The sequence below is a fragment of the Lacerta agilis genome, chromosome 12 (assembly GCF_009819535.1).
Source record: "Lacerta agilis isolate rLacAgi1 chromosome 12, rLacAgi1.pri, whole genome shotgun sequence".
Lineage (NCBI taxonomy): Eukaryota > Metazoa > Chordata > Lepidosauria > Squamata > Lacertidae > Lacerta > Lacerta agilis.
In genome coordinates, this window is record NC_046323.1 from 11,823,869 (window position 1) to 11,844,051 (window position 20,183).

Sequence of the window (20,183 nt, forward strand, 5' to 3'; positions counted from 1 at the left end):
ACTGACTTTGCCACAGCAAATATGTTCTCAGATTTGTTCTCTTGGACTGGAGCACCTTTGACTTGTTTGGATTAAGGTGCAGGAGTCAAAGCTACGCCCCTTCAGAAAGGCAGAACTGGCGTGCCAAAACGATCTACACTACACCTGCGGAGATCATGATACTGTTCCGTTCTACTCCTCCCCCTCCCCCCCAAAAAAAATCAGGTTGGGCAAGTTCTAGAAAGTAACCATAGGAACACAGAAAAACACAGAAGAACAATGTCATGTAGCCAAAAGTAAAAGTGAAGGACCCCTGGATGGTTAAGTCCAGTCCAAGGCAATTATGGGGTGTGGTGCTCGTCTTCCTTCAGGTTGAGGGAGCCGGTGTTTGTCCACAGATAGCTTTCCGGGTCATGTGGCCAGCATGACTAAACTCCTTCTAGTGCAACAGAACACCATGATGGAAACCAGAGCGCACAGAAATGCCGTTTACCTTCCCGCCGCAGTGGTACTTATTTATCTACTTGCACTGGTGTGCTTTAGAACTGCAAGGTTGGCAGGAGCTGGGAGAAAGCAACAGGAGCTCACCCCGTTGCAGGGATTCGAACCGCCAACCTTCTGATCGGCAAGCCCAAGAGGCTCGGTAGTTTAGACCACAGCATCACCCACTCCCTTTAATGTCATATAACTTCCCCATAAAACATGAGTGGGGAAAAAGTGGAAATTCTGGAGTAAAGTGCTGTGGGAACATCCTCATTTGACCTCAGTCTGATATTTTAAATAATGACATCTAGTGATTAACTTGTTTTTTTTTACACTATGTTTCATCAGTTTGGAATTATTTGGAATAACCATTCACTATATACATTTGTTCTGCATGCTTTGCTTGCAGCCATTTATTATGGCCTGATAACCACTGTTTCAGAAGAAGTCGGGAAAATATTTATAGAGCACAATATGATTTGATGAGCAGTTGTAGATTTTGTGTGCATGCACACGAAAGCTCATACCAAGAACAAACTTAGTTGGTCTCTAAGGTGCTACTGGAAGGAATTTTTTATTTTATTTTGTTTTGCCCTTTCATTGTTTAACCCATTACAGGTAAATGTACACGTTGTGTGTGTGTGTGTGTGTGTGTGTGTTTCTATAGATAAAGATGTAGATATGTAAATATATATCTACTGTCTGAGAACTCTAAAGGGAGGTGAAAGGGAAGAAACAGTCACATAAACAAAAGCTAACAGAGAAGGAAAGGACATCTTTAATAGCTGTGTCATCGTTGACTTCGGGAATATAGAATCTGAATTATTTGTATTATTTACCATAACATGACACAACATTAATAAATTTAAGGGCGTCAATAATTTGGAAAATGCAGGTTAAGGACACAAACAAGTTCAAGGTTACCAGCATTAGGCAAAATACAAATCAAGGTTACCAGCATTAAGCAAAATACAAATCAAGGACAAGGTGACACTGATGTTGGTGGAGCACCTGTCAGTTTCAGTTGAGTAGGAAGCTTGAAAGGCAAATGGTCTGTAGGACAAAACATTCCTATGTTTCTTTTTCATTTTATTTGGCAACAGGGAGGAAGGAGCTAGAAAGCCTGCACACCTTGCATGGGAGCAGGGACTTCAAAAGTCCTAACACCCATTGAAATGAATGGGAACTGTACAAGTGCTCAGTTTCACAGTTATATAAGAGTGGTATTTGAAGAATATGGGGTTAATGTCCAAAATATGTTAACCATTTTTGGTAAACGGAATTCTAAAAAAAGAATATGAAGCTCAGTTGCACATTTGAACTTTTTTTTTTTAAAAAAACAATCCTAACCCTTATATGTGTCAAGAAGGTTGCAAAATCAATTGCTGCTCCCTCCCCAGGCCTTCATAACCCCCCAGTCATTAGATTTAGTATATAGACACACGTTAACTTGTAAATGATGAGGCAGCTGGCAGTGTTTGTTCAAGCCAATTTTTGAACCTATTTGCCTGATTTTTATTTGATCAGAATAATTTATGAGACGAGGAAAACCCTAATAATGAGAATCACATGAAAGCATCAACAGTCATGCAGTGTTTCTGGTGTCCTACAACTTATCTGCTGTCCACTTTCCTTCCTGGGGATGTTATTTTTCTCATTTGCCTTTTCTTCCTCCTTTTCTATGATTTTACTTTTCACCCTGGTAGAAGATGAGAGACAATAGCAACATGTCAAAAGGTCAACAACACTGCCATCATTTAGAAACATATTTTTGGGAAATACACATATAGTTATTACAAGTTATGTATACATCTGTGTACCTGTATAATAAAAATATTTGTTTCCCCCCCCAAAAGAATTTATTAGATTTTCCAAATTAAACCCAATACATATAATAAAAATATTTGTGCCCCGTCCATCTGACTGGGTTGTCCTGGCCACTCTGGGCGGATTCCCCCCCCAAAATATAAAAACACAGGAGGACATCATATGCTAAAAGCTTCCCTATACAAGATTGCCTTGATGTCTCTTCTCAAAGTCAGATAGATGTTTATTTCCTTGACATCTGATGGGAGGGCGTTCCACAGGGCGGGTGCCACTACCGAGAAGGCCCTCTGCCTGGTTCCCTGTAACCTCACTTCTCGCAGTGAGGGAGCTGCCAGAAGGCCCTCGGAGCTGGACCTCAGGGTCCGGGCTGAATGATGGGGATGGAGACGCTCCTTCAGGTATACTGGGCCGAGGCTGTTTAGGGCTTTAAAGGTCAGCACCAACACTTTGATTTGTGCTTGGAAACGTACTGGAAGCCAGTGTAGGTCTTTCAGGACTGCTGTTATATGGTCCCTGCGGCCGCTCCCAGACACCAATCTAGCTGCCACATTCTGGATTAGTTGTAGTTTCCGGGTCACCTTCAAAGGTAGCCCCATGTAGAGCACTGTTTGACCTTGGGCCATTCATCCTCATCTACCTCATAGGAGTGTTGTGAGGAAGGTCAAGCTGAGAAATTGAATGTTGACACATCAGTTTTATATGTGTTCGTTTCAACCCTGCTACCTATCTCACCTCTCATTTATGATGCCGTCCTACATTAACTGTTACATTCTGCTTCCCAGTCCTCTGGTATGACAGGAGAAACCAGTTCTTTAAATTTCTGCAAGGGACAAGCCGCTTCGCAATTCGGCAAAACAAGAACATGGGGTGGAACATTTTTTCTGGTCCGATAGTAGATCTCAATGGTGAACTCGCTGAAAAGAAGAAATTTAGGTCATTAAGAGCATTATGTAGTCATTTTCATAAGATGCAGCCATATATCACCCAGGCCTCACTTCCATTTCATAGAACTGCTCCTGAGAACTCTTCCGATAAGATGGGTGGACTTCTGCATTGCTAACACGGAAGGCTCAAGACAACTTGCTGGTTTTCTCGACTGAATGCAAACCATCTCGATGGGATTTACTTAAAGGAGCAAAACCAACCCTTTGTCACAAACCATCTGGTTGTTCGATTTATTTCATGCATATGTATTTAGAAATATGTCCCACTACAGATATCAGTGGGGTTTACTCTGAAGTAAGCCTGCAAAGGATTTCATCCTTACAGGCGGCCCAGTACCACACAGACTTTGGTGTGTGAAAGACTTTGTTGAATTCTGCCCAGGAATGTAGCCTTGAGGCAGTGCAATTATGGGCATAGTTGCTTAGAAGTAAATCTCATTGTGTTCAGTTGGGATTCTCCTCTAGTAAGTGCGTTCAGGCATAATCATACACATGTTGTCTTGGAGGTGAGTCCCAGTGGGGCTTATGACCCATTAAGTGTGACTAGAACAGCACTATTGTTTTGGATGTGGTTTATCAAATCCTTTCATGAAATTGGATATTTTGTGGAATTTTGTCTTGTTTTTTCTTTAATAATCGAGAAAAGTTAGGAAAAAGTGGGTAGACAACCTCTCTTCTTTTGAGCACCTCTCAGTCTTTCATTTGAGAGGCCCATGGCACCTTTTCCATGTTGCCCAATTCTAACCTGCTGTTTCAAGTAATTATGATTTAATTGGGGTTTCTCAGCTCTGCATCAATGATCAATATTGTAGATTTGGCACAAAGTGTGACCCAACCCTTTCAACCCCTTTCTGTCTTTCAAAGGTATGCACACCTCAGCCACTCAGCTATGAAATAATTTTTTCAATAGCATTTTGAACAGCCAGGCGTCAAGCTGAAACGTAGAGGGAACGCAACCGATTTTTTTACCCATTTCAGCAGTGCAGGAATTGTGAGAAGAAATACTGTGTTTGAGAAGATGAGTGAATTTGCAAATGCTTACCCAATAAACCACTGCTAATTATTGGATATACGAGTTCATATTTACCCACTGTCTTCTTTATATAGCTCAAAAAATAGGCAGGCAGAGTATGGAGGTAGCTGTAGTTTGAAAACATTGAGAGCCACTTGGAGAGCAACTATTGTCATATCATGCTATAAAAGGGGAGAAAAAGAATTCCTTATAACTTTTATGACAGAAGTTTGTGTGTGTGTACATGTGTGTATATATGAATGTATAGAAAGATGCCATATTAGACAAGGGCCTCATTATGGTCTCTAGGACATGTGATATTGCAAAGGGATCACGCTTACAAATAATCCAAGCAGGCACTAAAGGGAATGAAATGTGCAGCAAAATGGGGATGTAAGACCTCAGGCTAGTTCCAGACGGTCAGCTAATTTAGTATTTTAACACGTAGTTTCTTCACATTTGTAGCTCTGAGGCTGCCTTCAATATAAATGCACACTTCTTCAGATATCTGAAGAAGTGTGCATGCACACGAAAGCTCATACCAGGAACAAACTCAGTTGGTCTCTAAGGTGCTACTAGAAAGAATTTTCGATTTTGTTTTGACTATGGCAGACCAACACGGCTACCCACCTGTAACTTCAATATAAATGGAACCTTATGTCAATCATCTCTCTCTTTTTCTCTGTATAATTACTTTAATTTTGCAGGAACATGAGCTGTGGTGGGTCCCCCGATCTGGGCTGGAGGGCTATGCAGTTTTCCTACCCAAATCTCTCCCTACAGCCCCCAAAAGATAATGTACAGAGTGCGGCCCAATCCAGGAGGGTAGGGAGACTCATCAAGAGCATGGCTGCTTTTCCTTCAAAGTAAAAAGTGGCACTTTTCAACCCTGTTTTTAAAAGATGTGATGCACACAATGTTACTTGAATATACAAACTGCATTTCCAAATAGACTGCTTAAAGAGGGGAGCCAAAAAGTAGCAGGAGAATGTGAGCTATAGAAGGTTTGGTCAATTTAAAAATGTTCATACTTACAGCTGAATACATTAACATTTTTCTCCCATCAGTGGACTCAGTAGCCTCTGTCATCTTATCCAAAATGTCTTTCACAAGGAGACCTTAATGGTGATGGGAAAAAGTACAAATGCTGGTGAAACCAAGAAGCCCTTTTATCTTTAACCAATTGTTAAAGCAAATTGGCAAATACTTTTTTCCCCCCAGCTGGGGCAGAGAAGTTCTAACATTCTAGTAATACTCCCAGTTCAATTGGGACAGTTGAGGGGTATACTATATGTGTGCTGAGATGGTCTTTAAGGCAGTCATAGGAATGTGACTTCGGACTCAGCTACATTAAGAAAGAAAGAAAGAAAGAAAGAAAGAAAGAAAGAAAGAAAGAAAGACTGCTCCACACATCAAACTGGGGGCGACATTTGCGTGGTTGCGCGTGGCCCCCTGGATCCCGGAGCGGCTCCTGTTAGCTCGCAGCTGGCTTTGCCTTCCCTAGGCTGGATACCTGTGGTCTCTGCCTACCTCAGCCAGCGCCCAATCCTGCCTGGGGGAGGCGTTGCCAGGGGATTGGCCAGGTAAGGGGAGGGACTACCCAGCCCACACAATAGGTATAGCTTACCTGGGAAACGGCCGTCGGGCTCCAAAGCTATAGACACTGCTATGTCAAGGCCGCTGTTGAAGGGCTGGAAAGGAATTTCCCTGCATTGGCAGGTTTTGCCTTTCCCGTAGCAAAACGTCACAACTTTGGCGGTTGCAGGGCAGAATCCTTTAGTCATCTTCCTAAATGGGGGCATGGGGCGGTGACCCCACGCCCCCAGAGCGGCGGCAATATCAGGGTTCCCGTTAAAGGGGTATTGGGGGGAAGCATTGGCCATACGTCGAGAGGTTGTCATTGCTCTCCCCTACCAGTGGCGACGAACGGGGGGCGGGCTCTCTGCTTGAACATATGTTCTCCAGAGCCAGCCCAATCCCCACACATTCTGGATAACCCCGAAGTTTCCCGGATCCCCGGCTGGGGGCTGGGAAGGATAAACGCCCAATGCCTGAGCCAAGGTCTCCCTACACCTGAATCTTAATAAAGTTGTGGCCAATTTTAATCCCATAGCATGTTGTCTTGTGTCATTATTCTGCTCAGGGGTCGCCTGGGGGTTGGGGGACTCTGCCTGTCCACACAAAGAAAGAAAGGAAGAGTTTTAAATGCGCTATAACATTGGGACACCAGATGGCGCTATAGAGTTGGACCCTTCGGCAACATGATTTCACACTATAAGCTTTATAATGCGTTTTCCTGAAACGTTTCCTTAATGAGTCTAGATCCAGCTACATGAGGCATGCAGCACTTGGTCTCTCTGTGTGTCCAACCTTCAATGCAGCCCTTGAACCAAGATAAGTTAGTTGCTCTTGCTTAAGATAATATGCACGTCATATACAAAGATGTGGGTTTTGTTCTGCTTTTTCTTACCTCCTTGTAGTCGTGATTTCGTTTCTCTTTTGTGTATCCCAAACATTGCATGTAAGGAAAATGCCAAAAAGTTTTGCAAATTGTCCATGACTTCGTCAGTAGCCCAGGGTGGTAATGGTTGGTTATGTTTTTTCTACAGTTGAAAAGAAGTAAGAGCGGGTGGTGATTCATGTATCAGCCATGCGGTTGCTCTTTCACTCTCATCTGTCCTGTTGTTTCACAGACCTTCGTCTTTACACCCTTATATAGGAAAACCCATTCCATTGGGGCCCACACAAAATGGCTCACAGCCACCAAATAAAACCATATTACAACGAGAGGGGATTTGGTCTAAATAAATTTCCACAACTGTAGGATTAGAATTAGACTACATAGGTTTTTGAGGTCTCCTCTCCCAGTCCCATGTCAATGGTGGTTAAAGGAAAACAACAACAACACACAGTTCCAACTGGGTTGGTGGACTCAATCTAGAAGATCCCCTCTTTGGGGGGGAGAATAGGCCTCTGTCTAACTAAAGGGGTGTTTTAGCTTGGCTGAAATGTGTCTTTGATTTCTGATAATGTCTCTTATATGGAGCATGGAGATGTGTGTGTGTGTGTGTGTGTGTGTGTGTGTTTGTGTGTGTGTAAACCATCCTTCTGCACAAAGGTAAAATGTACGTTTATAGCTCTACACAACCTTGCCCTCTAAAACCACCACTGATATATAGTCCTACCTTGCAAGGTTTCCTTGACGGAATGACCGTTCCCCACATCAAATGGGGTGCGCATTTTGCGTGGTCGCGCGTAGCCTCCTGGGATCACGGGGCAGCTCCTGGCAGTTGGGTCTGGCACCACCTTCCCAGGCTGGATACCTGTGGTCTCCACCTACTCCAGCAGCTGCCCAATCCTGGCTGAGGAGGTGTTGCCGGGGGGATTGGGCAGGTAGAAGGAGGGAATACACAGTGGGGCTGCCCGGGGTTTGGGGGGACTCCGCCTGACCAAGCAAATGCGTCCCTGAAGCTGAAAATGGTTCCTCATCCTCGATGTAAACAGTAACTTTGACCACTGCAGCTTCTGCTACTATGGTTACAACAGCCTCCAGCACAAATAATATTGAAAGCAGGATCGTTAATGACCTTGCCACAAGTGTGGCTTTTATCTGCCATGTGCCACCTGACCTCGTCCTAAACCCCTTGGTCTTTTTTTGTTGGGGCTGAATGGGTTTCATATAGGTTTACAAGAAATTACCTGTACAAGTAAAGCATCGTACGCATTCCAGAGTTTGTGACTGTTAAAATCCAGAAGAGTCATCACATCATATCCCAGGTCAGATGCTAATTGACCTAGAAATGGCTGAAAGATAAAGAGCAGAAGGTTTAATGAATCAGTAAGTGCAAATCAGCAAGTGCAAATCCTGTAGCATTAGCGGGCTGCCTTAAAGATATCCATCCTTAAAGAAATCAGCCCTGAGTGCTCCCTGGAAGGACAGATCCTGAAGTTGAGGCTCCAGTACTTTGGCCACCTCATGAGAAGAGAAGACTCCCTAGAAAAGACCCTGATGTTGGGAAAGATGGAGGGCACAAGGAGAAGGGGACGACAGAGGATGAGATGGTTGGACAGTGTTCTCGAAGTGACTAGCATGAGTTTGGCCAAACTGCGAGAGGTAGTGAAGGATAGGCGTGCCTGGCGTGCTCTGGTCCATGGGGTCATGAAGTGTCGGACACGACTGAACGACTTAACAACAACAACAAGTGCAAATGCATGGTAGGGCCTGATCCTGCAGTGACTGCCATTTTTTAATGGGGCAAAGTTTTTCCCTGCCAGTTCCATAATGTGGGGGATGCTGCAGTAGCCCCCAACCTTAGATGACAGAATTAAACGGTGGGCTTTCAGAGCTTGATCTTAAGGAGCACAAGGGGATTGAAAGCTGTTGGCAAACAAGGCGTTAATAGGCAACCAGAGCGCTTTTGAGCATGCTCAATGCCCCCTGAAGACAGCAGCAGAATTAAATTTGACTGCCACTGTTCTGCACCAGCCAGGTTGCAGCTTCGGAAGAGCCTTCAAAGGCAGACCCATGCAGTGGTCATTTCGACTGCGAGATGGTTAAAGATTTAGATTGCCTTGGAGACGTAGGATATGAACGGTGGGTTTGTTGAGCTCCAGTCAACTTGAATTTGCCAGTACGGACACTTCCTACTACTTCCAGGTGGGATGCTATCACAGGCTGGCAAATCCACATTCAGCCAAAACCCGTCTTATCTCTGCAATCCTCCTTTCCAGAGGTGGGAACAGGCGGTCAAAGGAAATTACTGGCTGCTTTGGAAATATTGAAAGAAAAGTGCTGGTGATAGTGACACCAGTCTGAGTTTTCCACTTCAAAGAGGATAGGAAAGGAACAAAAGAACCCCATTCTCTTTCATTTTTGCCCCAAAAGAAAGAACAAGAGACCCCTTCATTCCCTTTTGCTGGAGAGCAGGAACCAACCAGGGCAGAGGGCTGGAGGGAGAGAGAAAATGGAGCGGTTGGGGGGGGCAGTGGGCATTTTGTGCATGCCCCCTGCAAACTTGGCAGCACCACTGCCTGCTCTGCACAGCCAACAAGGCAATCCGCCCAGACCTCTTTCATTGCCCCTTTTGGGAAAATTGATTCTCCCTTTATTTTACAAGCAAGCGGGAACATGAAAAATAAAACACTTCAAAGCTGCACAGTGCACAGGTTGTAATTTCAGAGAGATAAGAGGGTCCCTTTGGGGACGGTTGGTTCTTCTCCAGTTTTAAGCAGCTCAGGGAAGTCAGTTTGACTTGCACGACTGCTAAAAAGGCCTGTAAGCAAAACAATTGCAAATTAATAATGAGAAAACAGATGCCACATCAAGAAACAAAAGGCATTTGGCTGTCATATCAGACATTTGCAGCACAGTCCAAGGTATGTCTAGGGACATGGGTGGCGTTGTTGGTTAAACCACAGAGCCTAGGGCTTGCAGATCAGAAGGTCGGCGGTTTGAAACCCCGCAACGGGGTGAGCTCCCGTTGTTCGGTCCCAGCTCCTGCCCACCTAGCAGTTCAAAAGCACGTCACAGTGCAAGATAAATAGAAATGCCATTTCCCTTCCGGAAGGGAAACGGCATTTCCGTGCGTTGCTCTGGTTCACCAGAAAGCGGCTTAGTCATGCTGGCCACATGACCCGGAAGCTGTCTGTGGAAAAACGCCGGCTCCCTCGGCCTATAGAGTGAGATGAGCGCCGCAACCCCAGAGTTGTGAGCGACTGGACCTAATGGTGAGGGGTACCTTTACCTTTGCCAAGGTATGTCTACTCAGAAGTAAGTACCATTGATTTCAGTGGGATTTACTTGCATGGATTGCAGCCATAAGATTCTCCCTTTCCATTTCTTACCATGTGACTTTTCACTTTTTCCTGGACTGTTTCGGATCCAAAAGTTTCCTTTAGAAGTTCACCGAACTTTGGACATGTAGCAGGAACAGGATAATACAACAACTAATGAAACGAAATGAAACATATCAGCTAAAAGACCTCCTCATATTGTCATCTGCCTGTGTATAATACATATGTCCATCCTAAATTCAGATTATTATTAATAGCCTGAGGTCCTTGTCAAACATTCTGTGCTTTGGCAAGTGGGAAGATGCTTGAAGAGTGACCAGTCAGTAGCATGTGATTAGAACTCCCACTTTTTCTGTTGCAAAAAATTGCTTTGGTCAGGGGCAGCTTGTGCTAAAGTCTTGGCCAGTTTGCATGGAGATTGAAAGTAGATAGAAAGAAAAGCCTCCATTCTTGCTAGACTTTCAGTGCCGACCTTTCTTCAGGGGTTAGCAAGGTTTACCTTGCCTGGGCCAGTTCACTCCAGAGGAGATCCCTCCGTGGGCTGGATCGCGTACGGCCGCGATTTCCAGCATCTGCGCAGACACGATTTCCAGCATCTGCACAGACATGATTTTTGGCGTCTGAGCATGCGCAGACGCAATTTTTGGCACCGAAGAAGCGAATCCCCGCGCTGCACTGTGCCGGTTTAGCAGGTGACTCGGTTTGGGGGTGGCTCGTGGACCGGTTAAACAACCGCCATGGGCTGCTTGTGGCCCATGGGCCTTAGGTTGCCTACCCCTGTGCTAGACTGATATTCTCAGGGCTGCTGACCTCTCTTCCTCCTTCTTCACCCCACCTTTGAGAGGAGTTATCTTTCCTTTCTCTCTCTCCTGCAGAGATAGAAGAGCAAGGATGGTTCTTTGTACATTTACCTCAGCTGCACCTGTCGTATCCAACCAATATTTCCTACAATAAACTTCACTTTCTTATCTTCCATATACAGGTATGTAGCTGTGTTGGTCTGCCATAGTCAAAACAAAGTTTTCAGTGTATCTGAAGAAGTGTGCATGCACACGAAAGCTCTTACTAAGAACAAATTTAGTTGGTCTCTAAGGTGCTACTGGAAGGAATTTTTTTATTTTATATTTTATCTTCCATACTCAGAGTCCGAGTGTGATTGCAGCAAGGGTCAAGTGTGACCCTCCGAGCAGGGATTTGAATTCACAGTGCAACTTCTGCTGAGGCATTTAAGCTCCAAGTGCCGCCACAGACTTCCTTCCCCATGCCCATGGCCTCGGTCCAAATTTAGGGGGCCCTCAGCTGGTTTTTGCAAATAGAAGCTCTAACCCTGCATCACAACTCGAAGACTTCTCTCTCTCTCTCTCTCTCTCTCATCTCTATTTATCTCTCTACTGTATTTAAGTGAAATATCCATCTTTCAGGTTACCATGTTTCCACTGAACTGGGAGTGGAAAAAGTTAAAAATACCACACGTTTTCTTACCCTTTCCTCTGAACGTGGCACAGTATGAACTGGAATTGGTTGCCAAGGGATCTCTGTGTTCCAGATTTGGTTTTCTTTAGGGGGAAAGAGACCGGCCAGATTGGCTTCAGCACTCATAATGGTTCGATCATAATCTGTACTTCGGACATAAATCTGAGAAGGAAAAAAGTGAAAGAGTGGCTCAGGGTGGTATTGCTGTTTTGACCCTAGATGGTTATTTCCCACAGGGGAAGGTATAATTCTAACTTGCATACCCACACCAACCCACTTTCAGGGTTCTGGTGACTGCTGTCTTCTTTTTCTGTCTGTGCCCCATCTCCTAACTGGAAATCCTGTGAAATGTCAACAAGGCCTGGCGCCTATTCCCCAGGGTGGTTGTTGTTGACCATCTAATTTGTTCCCTGCCCTTCATCCTAAGGTCCCAGTGCATGTTACAATAATTAGTGGGAGAGGAGGGAGAGAACCAGAAACAGAAATGGAGGAGGACACGGGAAAGGAAAGACAGGGTCTTTCACCTCCCACCATGGTATCATAGTAGCCATTGTAGGGAGGAGAAAGGTTGGAGATGGAAAGTCACTGTGGATGCTTCTAGGCTTGTGGCGATTGCAATTATGAGTGAATTTTGGACACGTGGTGGGAACCACTACACTTCTGCTTCTATTTGCTTGTCCCAATCCAACAAGCACGGGGAAACTCATCCATAGTTTGACCCTAACATTATATTAGTAAATGTCATTGCTGAGAAAACAGGGGAAGTTAGTTCCAATATACTTGCTTCATTTCGCTTGTATTCATCACTTAAAAAGTCCCTATATCTCTCCTTTATGAATTGACCCAACTTGTATTGTTGCCGCATTCCACGCTGTGGGAAAAAGAAAAAGTATGCATGTAAAACTCATTGGTGCAATTTACCCCCCTCCCCAAGCTACTTCTGACTATTTCAAAGGATAAAGAAACACTTTGTGTATTCTAGGATCGCAGTGTTGGGTGTACAATACATTACATCATCATGAAAAAGCTAAGCTCTGGATTTTGGCCTGTTCCTCTTCACGGCATCAGGAGAACAAGGTTAACATCTAGGTTTGCGGCAGAGCCTCCAAGACTAAAAAAAAGAGAGGCTGGACCAGATTCTGTTACAAATTATGGATGTGTGTTGATATGGCTGTAGCTCTCACATCACTGACATTATTCTAGAGCTGGGTTAAGAAAGCCTTTTACATCCACAGTCCCAACTGCAGGCTGTGATAGTGGGGGCTGCATTTTGGCAACTTCTGCAGCCTGGGAGTTGGGCGGGGGCTTATGATGGTGGCAGGCACCAGCTTTTCTTCTTCTCAGCAATGTTTTGTTGCCATTCCACATCCTGCTTGATGCACGGCCTTTCCCTCCCCGCCCACAGCAATATCCTTGGAACAACACTACCTCATGATGAAGTGTCGTTTATAAGGACTCAGTTTGGGGTGAGGAAGATGGAACCCATTCTCAACAGCAGCGAAAGGAAAGAATGTTGCAAAAATTCCTAAATGCTGCAATTTACCTTAGACTGTGATTGCTTTTTTTTTTAAACAAACAAACAAACAAACAAATTTATTTATGTAGTTTACATTCTGCAATTTGGGTTAGTGGACCATACATAAATTATATTACTGTTTGTGTACATTGTACTAAAATGGACATTGATGTTATTGGAGCCCGCAATAATAAATAACAAAGTTTCAGAAGTTTCAGAAGCTTTGTAGAGATTTGGTTGTTGTTGTTTTTTAAATCATTTTTATTAATTTCCCAATAAAAACAGAGAGATTTGGACGTTTGGGCAGTATAAACCATTCTGTTCAATAAAACAATAAAACTAATAATCAGTATCTTAATGAGTATTATATACATAGCTGTCAACTTTTCCCTTTTCTTGCGAGGAATCCTATTCAGAATAAGGGAATTCCCCCCCCCCCCAAAAAAGGGAAAAGTTGACAGCTGTGATTATATAAAGGCAAACAAATCAACAAAATACGTTTTCATTTCTTAGAGCAGCTATCAGACCGTTGTGAGCTGTCCATATCCTTGTGCCAGACGTCTTCTTTGACCTCATTAGTGGGAAAGTTGAAACGGGGTTTCTGTCACCATGCCGGTAAACCGGTGAAATGTTTTGAAGATTGTGTAAGTTTTCCGAGAAAATAGAATTGGGTGCAATTCATCGGAATTAAATATTAGCTGCCCTGCTGCAGCTCTAAATCTGGAGCACATGACCCTCTCACAATATTACCCTATGCCTGTCTACTCAGAAGTCCCAATGACTTGACTTCAGTGGGTCCTGCTTTTTAAGTACAGTAAGTGGCTATAATGTCTATCAGAGAAATGCACTACGAAAAAGCCACCAGAATATTTCCTTGCAGTGCTGTGCCTCTGCAATTTTGTGCAGGGGTGAGAGCTTGGATTTGCTAATACAGCTGTATTTTGAATTTAAGTTTTTGTCCTTTTGAGAGGAGAACACAATGTACGTCAGGAATTTCTAGAGCAGTGGTTTCTTCTGGACCATTTGAAAACTGCTGATGGTCTTGGTGGACCACTCAATGGTTTTTCTTGACTACTGTAGTGCCCGCAATCCGCTCTGCGCTGTATAATTTTTAATTAATTTTTAGTGCTTCTTTCATGTCTTATATCTTATTGTACTACACTTTGCATTTCATGTATTTCAAACTGAAAAACAATGGAAGAAATAAAATAAGTATTCAAATCATCAAATATAATAAAGTGCAAGTGTCTCTGCGTCCAGTCCCTGTGTCCGTGGATCGCGCTACTGCGCAGTGTGCCCCATGGACAGCCGTTGGGACTTGGAGCGCAGAGACTTTGGCGGCCGGGGTGAAACTGTTGAAGCGGCAGGTGTGCGCGGGCACACGGCGGGTGCGTGCTCGCGTGACTTACTTCTAAGCGGCAGCGGCCGTGACAAAGTGGCGGCGGGCGAGCGATGTCAAGCGAGAGCTGCTTGGTCAGCTCTGCGCATGTTCCCGATGTTGCTAGGGAAACAGGGACGCTATGAGCAAGCTGTCTACGTCATTGGCTCTCGCATTATTAGGGGAAAAAAACCGAGATAAGCCCGACTGCATGGTTCCACTTTTTTTCCTGTTTTACAAATGTTTGACCAATATGTTCTAGCGCCCGTTAATTTAATGGCTAACTGAGTACTAGTTATGAATACTTCATGAGGACATGTGCAGGCCACCTGAAGGAAGGGCATGGACCACAGTTCAGGAACCCCTGTTCTAGAGCTCACAGACTTTGAGGGTGGGTATCTGCAAAGGGAAGACTGTCAATATACTGTTGTGTGCTGCAAAGAATAAGTGATAGTTTGCATGCAACTTCAGTGCTGTACAGTTGGAAAAAGGAAGCAAAAAGGGAATATAACGTTTTCTCATATTCAGAAAACATGCACTGCAAAATCTGCTTGCTGTTGGGCAGGGTCAGCAAACCTTTTTCAGCCGTGGGCTGGTCCACCGTCCCTCAGACCATGTGGTGGGCCAGACTATATTTTGGAAGGGAAAAAAAGAATGAATTCCTATGCCCCACAAATAACCCAGAAATGCATTTTAAATAAAAGCACACATTCTACTCATGTAAAAACACCAGGCAGGCCCCACAAATAACCCATAGATGTATTTTAAATAAAAGCACACATTCTACTCATGTAAAAACATGATGATTCCTGGACTGTCCGCAGGCCGGATTTAGAAGGTGATTGGGCCGCATCCGGCCCACAGGCCTTAAGTTGTCTACCCCTGCTGTTGGGCATTAGCATTCAGAAGTCAAGTGAAATATTGTATGCCGTGAACACTTACAAGCCCATGGTGTGTTCTTCATAAAGCTGACCAGAAAAATCAAGAGTTTAAATTCAATTAGACAATATTTTTGTTCAAGCTCAGGTTTGTATACTTCCTTGCTTGTTTAGACATTTTATACCCTGTCCTTTAAACAATGCTTTTTGTGTGTGGTGGTACTTAGAAGTATGGATTATCCCTATCTCTCTAGCATCAAAAGCATTGTGGGGGATGCAGATAATGGAAAGATGGCAACCACAAAATATGGTTAGAAATAGGGGGTAGGGGCTGGGATGCAATTTCAAAAATGATAGAATGATCTCGATACGAATCCAAGGCAGACCTTTTAACATCACAGTAATCCAAATTTATGCACCAACTACCAGTGCTGAAGAAACTGAAATTGATCAATTCTATGAAGACTTACAACACCTTATAGAAATGACACCAAAGAAGGATGTTATTCTCATTATAGGGGATTGGAATGCTAAAGTAGGGAGTCAAGAGATAAAAGGAACAACTGGCAAGTTTGGCCTTGGAGTTCAAAATGAAGCAGGGCAAAGGCTAATAGAGTTCTGTCAAGAGAACAAGCTGGTCATCACAAACACTCTTTTCCAACAACACAAGAGACGACTCTACACATGGACATCACCAGATGGGCAACATCGAAATCAGATTGATTATATTCTCTGCAGCCAAAGATGGAGAAGCTCTATACACTCAGCGAAAACAAGACCTGGAGCTGACTGTGGCTCAGATCATCAGCTTCTTATAGCAAAATTCCAGCTTAAACTGAAGAAAGTAGGAAAAACCACTGGGCCAGTAAGATACAATCTAAATCAAATTCCTTATGAATACACAGTTGAAATGAAGAACAGGTTTAAGGATTTAGATTTGGTGGATAGAGTGCCTGAAGAACTGTGGATGGAGGCTCGTAACATTATACAGGAGACAGCAACGAAAACCATCCCAATGAAAAAGAAATGCAAGAAAGCAAAGTGGCTGTCCAATGAGGCCTTACAAATAGCGGAGGAGAGAAGGCAAGCAAAATGCGAGGGAGACCGTGAAAGATACAGGAAATTGAATGCAGATTTCCAAAGAATAGCAAGGAGAGACAAGAGGGCCTTTCTAAACGAGCAATGCAAAGAAAGAGAGGAAAATAACAGAATGGGAAAAACCAGAGATTTGTTTAAGAAAATTGGAGATATGAAAGGAACATTTCGTACAAGATTACCACAATTAAGGACAAAAGTGGAAAGGACCTAACAGAAGCAGAAGATATCAAGAAGAGGTGGCAAGAATACACAGAGGAATATACCAGAAAGATATGGAGGTGTCATACACCCCAGGTAATGTGGTTGCTGACCTTGAGCCAGACATCCTGGAGAGTGAAGTCAAATGGGCCTTAGAAAGCCTCGCTAACAACAAGGCCAGTGGAAGTGATGATATTCCAGCTGAACTATTAAAAATTTTAAAAGATGATGCTGTTAAGGTGCTACACTCAATATGCCAGCAAATTTGGAAAACTCAGCAGTGGCCAGAGGATTGGAGAAGATCAGTCTACATCCCAATCCCAAAGAAGGGCAGTGCCAAAGAATGCTCCAACTACCGCACAATCGCACTCATTTCACACGCTAGCAAGGTTATGCTTAAAATTCTACAAGGCAGGCTTAAGCAGTATGTGGACCGAGAACTCCCAGAAGTGCAAGCTGGATTTCGAAGGGGCAGAGGAACCAGAGACCAAATTGCAAACATGCGCTGGATTATGGAGAAAGCTAGAGAGTTCCAGAAAAACATCTACTTCTGCTTCATTGACTACGCAAAAGCATTTGACTGTGTCGACCACAGCAAACTATGGCAAGTTCTTAAAGAAATGGGAGTGCCGGATCACCTCATTTGTCTCCTGAGAAATCTCTATGTGGGACAAGAAGCTACAGTTAGAACTGGATATGGAACAACTGATTGGTTCAAAATTGGGAAAGGAGTACGACAAGGCTGTATATTGTCTCCCTGCTTATTTAACTTATATGCAGAATTCATCATGCGAAAGGCTGGACTGGATGAATCCCAAACCGGAATTAAGATTGCCGGAAAAAATATCAACAACCTCAGATATGCTGATGATACTACCTTGATGGCAGAAAGTGAGGAGGAATTAAAGAACCTTTTAATGAGGGTGAAAGAGGAGAGCGCAAAATATGGTCTGAAGCTCAACATCAAAAAAACTAAGATCATGGCCACTGGTACCATCACCTCCTGGCAAATAGAAGGGGAAGAAATGGAGGCAGTGAGAGATTTCACTTTCTTGGGTTCCATGATCACTGCAGATGGTGACAGCAGTCACGAAATTAGAAGACGCCTGCTTCTTGGGAGAAAAGCAATGACAAACCTAGACAGCATCTTAAAAAGCAGAGACATCACCTTGCCGACAAAGGTCCGTATAGTTAAAGCTATGGTTTTCCCAGTAGTAATATACGGAAGTGAGAGCTGGACCATAAAGAAGGCTGATCGCCGAAGAATTGAGGCTTTTGAATTATGGTGCTGGAGGAGACTCTTGAGAGTCCCATGGACTGCAAGAAGATCAAACCTATCCATTCTCAAAGAAATCAGCCCTGAGTGCTCACTAGAAGGACAGATCCTGAAGTTGAGGCTCCAGTACTTTGGCCACCTCATGAGAAGAGAAGACTCCCTAGAAAAGACCCTGATGTTGGGAAAGATGGAGGGCACAAGGAGAAGGGGACGACAGAGGATGAGATGGTTGGACAGTGTTCTCGAAGCTACTAACATGAGTCTGGCCAAACTGCGAGAGGCAGTGAAGGATAGGCGTGCCTGGCGTGCTCTGGTCCATGGGGTCAACGAAGAGTCGGACACGACTGAACGACTGAACAACAACAACAGGGGGTAGGGGGTGGGATATCCAAGTGGTCTTATTTAAGGGGGGAGGGAAGAGAAAAACCTCAGAAATTTTCTCATAAAAACAAACCTTCTGAAAAAAATGTGCTCAGCATGTCAAAATGCAAAAAAATCATTCACAGGAACATACTTTAGAAAGAAGAACTGCAATGATCTACAGTGTCAAGGTCATTGTTAGCAATGAAAAGAAGACCTCACACTTACCAATACAACATACTTCAGTTCCCTTCCTGTGGTACTTGGGAGAAACAGACCCAAGAACAGGCTGAAGATGGTGAAGCCACAACTATTGAAACCGTGCCGCAGATACATCACTGACCCCATTGCTCGTGGCAGTAATTATGAATTGCCTAGTTAGTGAAGGTGGAAAGTGGAAAAGTTGTGTTTAATAAAGAGCAAACCAAGGGGTGGAGACTCTCTTTAAAATTCATCTTGGAGTTTAACTTGAAGGCTACTGATTTATGTATTTTTTCGTAACATAGTCAAGGACTATATTAGGAGATGCCAAATTCTGCAGGACTGGAGGACCACACTTGCGTGGAGGCTGTGCCCCGTGGTTTTTCTCCAAAAGGAAGGACACTTAGGTCTCTGCTTATGGGCAGGGAACCAAAGATAATGGGGAGGTTGCAGTCTTGGACTTCCAGGAAGAACATCGTGGCAGTTTGAAGGTGAGCCGGGCCTTTTCCAATTGACCAGAGCAGGAATAGCTGCAGGAAGCATACCCCAACCCCTTGCCATCCCCAGCTCAGTTTGTGTATATGCATTCATGTTATTACAGTCTTTTGCTAGCTGCCTTGAGGACCGCTCGATCCAGTGTTGGGTGGGGTGCAAATCTTCTAAATAAATAAGCAAGCAAGCAAACAAACAAACAAACATAGTGGCATTGCTGCCAGGAGGGGAGAAACATGCCACTCGCCCACCACTCTGGTTGTCACTCATGGTAAAGCAAAATAGAAAATTCTTTTCAGTAGCACCTTAGAGACCAACTGTGTTTGTTCTTGGTATGAGCTTTCATGTGCATGCATGAAACAGAAGTTACCACCTGTAACTCATGGTAAAGGTATGTCAGTGATGGTGGTAACAATAACCCAAACCTATTTAGAAGATATTCTGTACAAAAATGTATAGGACAAGTAATAATATCTGCTGGAAATGTAAAGGGGAAAAGGTACATTTTATCATATGTGGTGGACATGTAAGGTAATAAAAGCTTTCTGAGAGATGACATATTATGAAATGAAAGAAGTGCTCAAAATAACTTTTGTTAAGAACCCAGAAGCTTTTTTATTAGGAGTTATAGGTACCCACATACCAAAGCAGCAGAAAAGACTTTTTATGTATGGAACAACAGCTGCCTGGATGTTACTAGCCCAGAGATGGAAAGAAGAGAAAGTCCCTACCTGAGAAGAATGGCAAACCAAGCTGATGAACTATGCTGTGATGGCAAAACTGACAGGAACACTCATATAAAAAAGAATGGGAAAAAATTTATAACTATTTAGGAGACCACTGTAAGCAGATGGAAACTAAAGCAGAATTTTAACTTTACTTGTAGTGTTAAAATTACCATGGATAACATGGTTTGATATAAATATTGGAGTATGGAGATGGGAGGAAGTCCTGAGATTCGGAGGAATCTCTATATAAATATACTTTACGATTCTTTGTTTATAACTTTGTATATGTGAAACCAATAAAAATGATTAAAAAGAAGAAGATGATGATATTCTGTACAGATGCATAATCTCATGGCCAGTTGAAGTATTTGCATGGGCAAATAATCATGGGCATCAAGGTTCCACAGCATGGTCAGTCAAGGAGGACACCAGCACAGCACAATACCATTATCTCCATAGATTAAGTGTTCATTGAAGAAGAGAATGTTAAAAAGCTGAGATACGTAATATTGTAGAAACAGACCCAACTGCCAACGGACCATAGTAA

General features: G+C 43.6%; 1 protein-coding gene across 1 annotated transcript; it reads right to left on the minus strand.

Annotated features, from left to right (window-relative positions):
* Positions 1 to 2,135: 2,135 nt before the first annotated feature.
* On the minus strand, positions 2,136 to 18,563 carry LOC117055952 (prostatic acid phosphatase-like). The gene is given in 13 exon segments (XM_033165920.1): positions 2,136 to 2,161; positions 3,022 to 3,203; positions 4,321 to 4,427; positions 5,281 to 5,363; positions 6,716 to 6,848; positions 7,945 to 8,049; positions 10,090 to 10,191; positions 11,521 to 11,673; positions 12,296 to 12,382; positions 13,555 to 13,580; positions 13,583 to 13,606; positions 13,609 to 13,650; positions 18,446 to 18,563. Coding segments are annotated over 12 exon segments (1,137 nt in total). The 3' UTR covers positions 2,136 to 2,161; positions 3,022 to 3,046.
* Positions 18,564 to 20,183: the final 1,620 nt, after the last annotated feature.